The following is a 9,752-nucleotide window of genomic DNA, read 5'->3' on the forward strand; positions in this document are numbered from 1 at the left end:
TTTACATACAATTTCATTGATATATTTACAAAATTAAATGATTTCCAACTGCTGCAACATGTATTTTTTATAACCATCTAAACATAAAAAACAAAACAAAAAAACAATGAAATATTTCAATTAATGAATTCTTAGAATCATTGTAACTATAATTTTAATACGAACCCCCCGCGCCTGCCTCCTCCTTAGCGCAAATTGTACACTATATTTGTATGTATAGTAGTACTACTACATATGCATATGTATGTAATGCGTATGCGTGGAGTTAGATGAGAGTGTGATTGAATGAGATGTTATTGTGTTTCTGTGAAATTGAAAGAAGTTTTTAGTATGATTCTTCTTCTTCGACTCTGCCTCAGCCAGTATGAATACGTACATGATTTGTTAGTGTACTTTTTTGTCTAAATTGTTTAGGACAATAGGAACAAGCATAGGGCTTCTCGCCCGTATGTATTTTCATATGATTATTTAATGTGGACAATTGTCTGAAGTGACTCTCGCATATTTTACATTTATAGGGCTTTTCACCGGTATGGGTCTTCAAGTGATTTGTAAGTGTGCTCTGTTGCGAGAATGTCCTACGGCAGACACTGCACATAAATGGACGATCTGGACAACTGTTGCGCAAACAGTGGGGCACAACTCCAGTACTTGTGGTGTTGTTGTTGTTGTGGTTATTATTAGTATTGTTGTTGTTTACCGTTGCAAACTGCTCCTTCGTGCTCAGAGTGCTGACGGTAGTATTGCTGTCTAGAAAGTGTAACAAGGGATGATGTTCAACTTGTGGCTGTATTTGTAGGTGTCCTGATGCGGTCGGTGTCACCATTATGGTAGCTGCAGCTAAAGGGATGTTATTACCGCCCGCCTGATGGTGGTGGGGATGATGGTGGTTACCTACTTGTACAACTGATCCTCCCCCTCCTACATTTTGTTGATGTTGTTGTCATTGTTGTTGGTGTTGATGGTTAGCGTGTAAAAATTCAAAATAAAGTTTTTTGTTAAGCGTAAATAAAGTTCAATTTTACTTTTTTTCAACTCAGTGGAACGGCGACAAAACAAGCGCCTCACCTGTGCCTGCTGTTGTAGAATTAGTTGTTATGGTGGCCACTTGATTGGCATGTGTCTTCATGTGATTGTTTAGGGTGCTCTGTTGCCGGAACGTCATGCAACAATAAGCACAAGCATAGGGCTTATCACCCGAATGTATCTTCTTATGATTTGCCAATGTTGCCAATTGACTAAATGACTTTTCGCATGTGTCGCATTTATAAGGTTTTGGATCAATATGCGTACGTTCGTGATTATGCAGGGTACTTAATTGTGGAAAACGTTTCTGACAGATCTTACACTGATACGGCTTGACCAGCTCATCGGCCTGCGGGGAATTGTAACTGCCCGTATATAGGCTCTTCGTTATGTTTTGCCTTTGCTGTGGCGTATACGTTACAATTGTACCCTGTCCTTGTTGCTGTTGTTGCTGCTGCTGCTGTTGCATTTGTTGTTGATGTATTAGTTGAGCTTGAGCAGCAGCAGCTGCTGCTGAATGTACAATCGTTTTTGAATGACCCTTGCGTGAAGTACCCTGCGTTTGTTGCGTCTGATAGTTTAGTATCGCTGCAGGTGTTTGATTCGATTCAGCAAGTGAAGCAAAAACTGAAAATAGAAATGAAATTTTATTAATTTGTTTTAATTCAGTTAAATGATAGAGAATATTGTAAATGAAATGAATGGTTAAGTAAATTTATCTATAATAACTGTTGTAGTACTAGTTATTGATTTCAATGTAATAGAAATGTAATGCTTCTTTCAAAAGAAAATCTCACTATGAGAGATTAGGATTTTTATCCTATTGTTTTAGAAGTAGTAGTAAAATCTCTTATAATAAAAAATATACTTTTATAATGTAAATTTTGAAGATGAAGCATATCGTTACTTGAAATGCAAAAACGTATAATAAAAAATTTTAAATTGCCTTTTGGATTGAAAACGGTCGCAAATTTTTAAAATTACATTTTTATAGCAACGATAGTTTGTAGGTAATTTAGTTTTTTGTCTTTCCTGTAAAATGTTTAAGTGTTGTTACACCCTTTTGCATTATGATTGTGCAAAAAATCTAAATTATTTTTATTTTTTTTTAAATATTTTTTTCTAAACAATTAAAAAATAAACTGCTATTAAAATTTGGGACAAATTTGGTTAAGAACAATAGGTAACAAAATAAAAACATCTTGTTTGGCAAAAATGTCAAACTTTGACCTACTGCAGCTTAGAGAGTTCTTGATCATGTTTTATCTGAATAAACTACTTTTTAATTGGACTTTGATACAAATTTTATTCCAATCAAAAAAGGAAAGGAAGTTCCCCAAAAATAAAATATAATTCCTAATTTGTCACAATACAAAATATTTTCTTTTAGAATTCCAATTAAATTTATTTAAACTGTTTTATCGATAAAATTGGCGTATATATAAAGCGTGGCATTTGTCACCATGTTATATTTTTGAACCTCTTTATCGACAATGTAATATAATTTAACAATATAAATCTTTGTTATATTGTTCCATTTCGATTATTTCACATAAAATTCTTTCAGTGTAAAATATGATTAGTAAAATCCCTAAATAACTTCATATTTACTGTTAAATTGTATAACATTTTTTAAATGAATTATATATACATTAAGATTTTATAATTCATGATTAGGTTGATAGGAGGATGTATGAACATAAAGCTCAAAGAAATACACCCAGGACACTATCCTTTTCATGGAAAATGTTTGTTGGCATTCATTGAATGTTTTACAGTTCGGTGTTAGTTTCCTAAACTTAATTTCAAGAATTTTTCAACCAGTGATTGTGAGGGAGAATGAGAAAGAAAATGATAAATACATTTTCATTTATATTTGAGAGGAAAGAATGAGGAGACAACTTGCTCCTTGATGATGTTTAATTATAAGAGTATTTTTTTAGAATTTTTGAAAAGCTGCAATTTGGATATATGTAAATCGACACTATTTTGAACAATATCATTAAAATACTATTCGATTTTTTTTCAATATAAAATCAGTATATTAATTTTTATTTTGTATGCCTTTTTTAAGCAAAAAATTTAGAATTATGTTCAAAATTTAGCAAATTTTAGCTAAATAATTACATGATCAAAAGTAGATTTTTATGTAATTCTAGTGGACTATTCCTGAGAATTTTGTCATATTTATTTATTTTTGAAAACAAAAAATATTTTAAAAGCTATAATCTACACAGAATACGTTGTATCAATAATAAAAGATCTAAACGATCTTAAAATGACTAAAAACAAATAACTTAAGGCTAAAAATTATAATTGTAGAATGTTGCATGTTAATTGTTAAATAATGTTTTTCATGCTAAAGCGATCTTATAAACTTAAGCGATTAAAAAAAAATATAAAAAATATAATTATGCGATTTAAAGAAAAGTGAAACATGGAACAATGTTATTACATACACGTATAAAATTAGTTAAATGATTTAATGGAATTATTTAAATAAAGCGAAAAATAAAAAATGCCAATACAAGACAATAATAAAATAATGATAACCATTCATTTCAGTTTTAAACGGATGAGGTAGATGGGTAGGTAGTAGCAGTAGGAGAAACAAGAACGAACATCAACAACAACCATCAGTTCAATAGACTTTTTTTCTACTCACCCTTATGCGTTTTAATGTGATTTATTAATGTCGATTGTTGTCGAAAGTCCTTTGAACATATATTGCATTTAAATGGTTTCTCGCCAGTGTGAATCTTGACATGATTAGTAAGAGTTGATATCTGACGAAAGGCTTTGTCGCAATGTTTACACTTGTAGGGCCTTTCGTCGGTGTGTATCTTCATGTGATTTCGCAGTGTGGTCAACTGGCGAAATTTGTTTTTACAAATGTGGCACTGTTTCTTTTTGCGTGGATCGTCGATTATCGGTTCAACAATCTCTTCGGGCATTTCGATTTTTGTCACTGGCATCGGAGTGATGGGTGCAGGATTATTGTTAAGCGATGAGGAAGCTGCCGCCGTTGTTGAAATGTCCAGTAAATGAACCAATGGGTGTTGAGGATGTAGCATGGCTTGATGTGTGGGATGTTGTATGGCTTGTACCGCTGTTAATTGATGCAGCGTAAAGGGTGCTTGCTGCAGGCCAGCTGCAGATATTGTTGTTTGCTGTTGACCAGAGGATGTGGTCACGCCGTGCGAAGTGGTAATTTGTGCCGGTGCATAGTGTTGATAGTTGACCATGGCGGCCGCACTTACAGCTGTAGCATGATTGAGATGCATCTTGCATGAGGTAATTTGCGATTCGTCGCTCCCTCTTGTATTCGAGTCTGGTACAAATTAACGCAATACGGTCCTAATTGGACGGTTCGAATCAAGAAAAACTTCAGTAATAAAAGAAAAATAATTTAAAAACACATTCATTTATAAAATTCAATGAGAAAGTGGCCAAACTTACCCCTTTTCACTTTTCAACTGACTGACTGGCTGTATGTCTTGTTTTCGTTATTATTACTGCCACTGTGGCAACGTGTGTGCTTGTTTTTCTTCTTCCAATAGAGAGTTTCGTTTTGTCTGTGATTTCACGTTTTTTTCTTTTGCTTACATTTCACTTGATTTTTAACATGTTTTCACTTTATTCACAACTTTAACGGCACTTATTATCGAAAATCAATAAATTTACTCGGTTTTTATGCATTTATTTGTAAATTTTCATTAAATAATTTTCTTTTCTCAAGGATTTTAGTTGGTTACAAAAAAATTTTCAGGAAAAGAAAACAAACAGCTGGGTTGGTCAATTTGTCAAGTTTTTAAAAACAACATTGTAGAGTTGCATTTTAAGAAAAAAGCGTGGTTTTACAGAGATGCAATTATGGGTAGGAAAATTTCAGAGTTGATATTTTGCCGCTTGTCTACAACAATTAAGTAAAACATCAGCATTAATCCGGCATAAAAACTTTTTAAAATACAAGCTGTTTTGGTGACAACTAAACAAAGAAAGAGAGAGAATACCGCTAGCTTTGTAGCAAAGTTCACGGTATACTTAACATATTTATACTTAATATACAAAATTAACATAACAAAATTTAGTACACCCTGACAATGTTATATAAATACATTCTTAATAAGAATAAACAAATTTCAATGATGTGAGTTAAGATCTATAGCAGTCAGCTTTGATATATAATTTACAAATGTATTATAAAACTGGCAACACTATTTTATTTTATTTTGACATTTGTTATGTTATGCTCTTTTGCTTAATATTTTTCTTGTTGGTAAAGTAAATATTTTCATTCTTAAATCGTTTTTTTGGTAAATTTATCAAAACGGCGTCAATACTACGTTCCAGAGTACAAATTACGAATCAATTGTTTAACAATTATCGATTACAACGACGAGAAGTTGTACAATTAATAAATATGAGTGAAGAAAAACCAACATCGTCAAAAAATGAAAACAAAGAAAGTCTAGCAGAACGAAAAAAAGAAGAAACAGGTGAGTAAATGGGACTAAAAAAAGCATGTTAAAAACAAAACATAGCTGCCAGACATGAACAGTAGGGTGGTAAGAAAATAGTGGTTAGCATTAAGTATATTATAGCAATATACGCTTAATATTATAAGCTTTTCATACATATAGGCATAACTTGCAAACTCTGAACAGCTTCGATTTCCCTAATATGCAAACCAAATGTAGTAAACTTAATTTGAATGTAAATTTCAAAAATTTACATTTAATGTAATCCCTTACATTACCTATTGAGCGTCATTTCAAAAAATTGATTCATTATTTTTGCATTTTCAAAGAATACAACAAAATGTTCATTAACTTAAAAAAAAAATAAATAAAGTCTCGTATTAAATTACTTTAACCCATTAGTGCATCCGGAAATTTTTAATTCTATATATACAGTCTATAACTCCATAACTACTATTAAAATAAAAAATTAAATTGAAAACAAGTAAGAGTGCTGTATTCGGCTGTGCCGAATTTTATATACCCTTCAACATAGTGTATTTTAAACATACCTATTAGTTTTATAAATTTTTTCCCGACTACATTATTATTACACCAAAAGCAAAACAAAACAAGTAGGAAAGTATAGTCGGGCTTGGCCGACCATATAATACCCTACACCATGAGTATATTTTTAAAATTTTTATTTTTTGTAAAGAAACTTTTATGTTGAATATTACCATAATTCCAAAATTTTTAAGCCATTTATTGATAAAAAACTAAAATTTGTAAATGAGGCTTTATATAGGTCAAATATGGGCCGATCCTCGGTAAATTTGGGAGAAGGATATATTTCTAAATAACAGTTAGTTGTGTTGAGTTTCATTGCGATGCAAATGGTTACAAGTCAATTTTAGACGTTTTAGAAATTTTTTGAAGGGGGGTTTGTATGGGGGCTAGGGTCAAAAAAGGGCCGATCCTTACGAAAATCTGCAGTGTCATTTATACTTATATAAAACTTATTTGTGCCAATTTTTTTTAGAGAGATAGCAGAATATTTGATGTAATTATGGCATAAAAAGTTCAAATCGGGAGGTACGGTTGTATGGGGGCTAGGTGAGATAATGGAACGATTTCAACCATTTTCAATAGGCTTCGTCTCTATGCCCAAAAACATGATTGGTCCAAATTTCATCAAATTATCTTGAAAATTGCGGCCTGTACCTTGCGCACAAGGTTTACATGGACAGCCAGCTGGACAGACGGACGGACGGACATGTCTTAATCGACTCAAAAAATAAAATATAGTGGTGTAGGGTATAATTAAATTGAAAAAATAGCCGTTTAGGATTGGTAAGGACATCCTATATATGTATATGATTTCATTAATAGAACAAATATTACAGTTTAACGGTACCTTATTTTTTCTCAATACAAGCTGGGCTAGCCTAATGAACAGTGGTTTGAAGAACAAATAAATTCTTATTGCCCTTTTACTGCAATTAATTTTACAAAAACGTTATTTTGATATTACACTTTTAATTTGCTTTAAAACTGTGAAGGAATTTAAAAATAAAACCATTTGTACAAAAGATTAATATAATTTCATTTTAGATGATAATACAATGGAAGCAATTAGGAAATTTTTTTCTCAAAAACTTAATTTGGTAACAACTCTGGATGAAGAAGATGGATCCTCCAAAAAGGTTCTTATATACAAAATAAAATAAAATTTAAATAACTAAAAGATACTTTTTAAACAGGTAATAGAAAATTTAACATTTGAGGGGTTGTGTGATCATTGGAAGTCTAAAGGTTTTAAAAATATTATAACCATGGTGGGAGCTGGTATATCGACATGTAAGTATATTTTGTCGAATTAAATTTCCTTTATTTTATAGCCACTACTTTTAGCTGCTGGAATTCCGGATTTTCGTTCTCCCGGATCTGGTTTATATGATAATTTACAAAAATATAATTTACCACATCCCTCGGCTATCTTTGAAATGGATTATTTTGAAGAGAATCCTCAGCCTTTCTTTGCTTTAGCTAAAGAACTTTATCCCGGTTCTTTCAATCCCACGCCGTCACATTATTTTGTAAGACTTTTACACAATAAAGGTTTGCTTTTACGTCACTATACCCAAAATATCGATACACTCGAGAGAATAGCTGGTTTGCCTGATGATAAACTGGTCGAGGCTCATGGTACATTCTTTACCAATCATTGTTTGGGTTGTCGTAAGCTATACTCCATGGAATGGATGAAGGAACAGATCTTTGCGGATAGTGTACCTACTTGCTCCGTATGTAATAGTGTGGTTAAACCAGATATTGTTTTCTTTGGTGAAAATCTGCCAGAGAAATTCTATACACTACCAGCTAAAGATTTCAATAAATGTGATTTGCTCATCATAATGGGCACGTCGTTAGAGGTACAACCATTTGCCTCGCTTATTGATCGCGCCAACTCAAAATGCGTACGTTTGCTAATAAATCGCACTAAAGTTGGTAATGATTTTGGGGGTATAAGTTCTTGGTTTATGAGTGGTCCCGGACTTATGTTTGATAATCCTAAAAATACCCGTGATATCGCTTATATTGGAGATTGTGACGATGGCTGTCTGGCTTTGGCAGAGGCCTTGGGCTGGAAAGATGAATTACAAGAGTTAATAAAAAGTGAACATGAACGTTTAGATAAGGAAAATCCAAAGGATAAATGCAATACTGTGAAGAACGTAACTAGTGACAAAGAAGAGGATGAGGATAAAAGAAAAGATGAAGCGCGAAAAGTGGATTCATAATTTTGTCTCGTGTTGGTGCAATATTTAAATAATCTTTTCATAAATTTACTAATTTTTAATGTAATAGGACAATTAAAAAGCTTCGTTAGTAATTTAGTAATACAGGACCATAAATATGTATTCCCATTTACATAAACATATATTTCTTGTAAGTAGTAATTGTTTTGAACAATTTGAGGTAATAAAAGACTAATACATAATTTATGAAGTGGTATAAAAAAATAAAATCATTTTGTTTTATTTTAGTAAAAGTTTAAGTTACATATTTATTAAATATCGGATTTGTACTAAAAAATAAATTTAATCTAATGCTAATGCCCTTTGATTTTTATAAAAAAAATAATATTTTTTTTTTGGATTATTCGAGCTCATAAGCAAAATGCCAGGGTGTTCCACGTTAGTTTAAAGGGAATCCTCCAATTCGATCTATATCTTCATATAGGAAGCTGGAAACCATTAAACACTTAAGTTAAAGAGTTTTAATGGTCTCCACCAGGATATAAACAGTTGAGGTTTAATGGTTTCCACCAGGGTTTAAACAGTTGAGTTTTAATGGTTTTCACCAGGGTATAAAGGTTTGAGTATTTTATGGTCTCCACCAATAAAACATAACCTCACTTGTGGTGATACGAAAGCGCGAGGTTAATGTAGACAACATATAACTTTCATCAGTTATATGAAGTAATACGCTACACCATTGCGAGCGAAACTGTCGAAAGCCAGGCAACAAACACAAGCCTGATCGCGTTTAAGAAATAATTACGATGACGCGAGAGTTGTTACCCAACTCAAACCTGACTTACGACTCAAAAAAAAAAAGAATAATATTTTGCTTCAGCTGTTTACACTTTTGAATTTCTTGTTCAAGTTTAAACCGCCTCTATTAGACGCTTAATATTGTAAACAAAATCAACTGAGTATTCAAAAACAACTTTCGAAGACTCATTGGCCTTTTAGAGTAGGGTATAGGAAATAAAAAAATATTTTTGATTCTAATGATGTTATTGATGGAATACCAAATTTTTTACAAACAACATGGATCACAGGATCACATCAACACTTGTCTAAAAAGGATATTATCTTTTGCGTACTCCTTCATCAAAATTTCAAAATGTTTCAATACTCTAAAAATGCGCAATTTGAGATAAAGTGAAATTAATTTACAAAATATCTACTATTCATTTATTGTTATTTCAGATTTAACAAATATTAACAATTCTATATAAAATTTTGAAATCGAATGGAATATTTTCAGTTTATATCTTTTTTCAATTAATAACACATCTCATTGTTTTCCACTTTTAAGTAAATAATAAGTAAATAATAAAAAAAGAATTATTTACACACGTTTCGCTTTAGTGAAAGTAGTCTGAAAATTAATTTATGAGGAAAATCGAGGGACTGAACACAAACCCGTGCAAATATTTGATGTGATAACGTTATTTTTTGTTATAAACGTAAT

At 31.7% G+C, this 9,752-nt stretch overlaps 2 protein-coding genes across 4 annotated transcripts; one reads left to right on the top strand and one right to left on the bottom strand.

Annotated features, from left to right (window-relative positions):
- LOC111674746 (zinc finger protein 678) lies at positions 1–4,830 on the bottom strand. Of its 3 annotated transcripts, XR_006940605.1 has the most exons (6): positions 4,486–4,830; positions 3,692–4,411; positions 1,069–1,653; positions 377–921; positions 166–304; positions 23–77 (listed from the first exon to the last, which is right to left on the bottom strand). XR_006940605.1 is itself a non-coding variant. In XM_046948968.1 (5 exons), exons 2-5 carry the CDS (start codon positions 4,308–4,310, stop codon positions 266–268), a joined length of 1,788 nt encoding a protein of 595 aa, XP_046804924.1. In that variant the 5' UTR covers positions 4,311–4,411; positions 4,486–4,830; the 3' UTR covers positions 1–265. The 3 variants fall into 3 exon arrangements, 2 of the variants coding, with proteins under 2 accessions (XP_046804924.1, XP_046804926.1); XM_046948968.1 differs by having other exon boundaries at positions 1–304; XM_046948970.1 differs by having other exon boundaries at positions 1–921; positions 4,486–4,826.
- A 440-nt stretch (positions 4,831–5,270) lies between these two features.
- Positions 5,271–8,515, top strand: LOC111674804 (NAD-dependent protein deacetylase Sirt2). The gene is made up of 4 exons (XM_023435462.2): positions 5,271–5,525; positions 7,101–7,192; positions 7,250–7,346; positions 7,401–8,515. The coding sequence occupies exons 1-4, from the start codon at positions 5,450–5,452 to the stop codon at positions 8,288–8,290; spliced, it is 1,155 nt and encodes a 384-aa protein (XP_023291230.2). The 5' UTR covers positions 5,271–5,449; the 3' UTR covers positions 8,291–8,515.
- The last annotated feature ends 1,237 nt before the right edge of the window (positions 8,516–9,752 follow it).

The sequence above is a fragment of the Lucilia cuprina genome, chromosome 4 (genome assembly GCF_022045245.1).
Source record: "Lucilia cuprina isolate Lc7/37 chromosome 4, ASM2204524v1, whole genome shotgun sequence".
Taxonomy (NCBI): domain Eukaryota; kingdom Metazoa; phylum Arthropoda; class Insecta; order Diptera; family Calliphoridae; genus Lucilia; species Lucilia cuprina.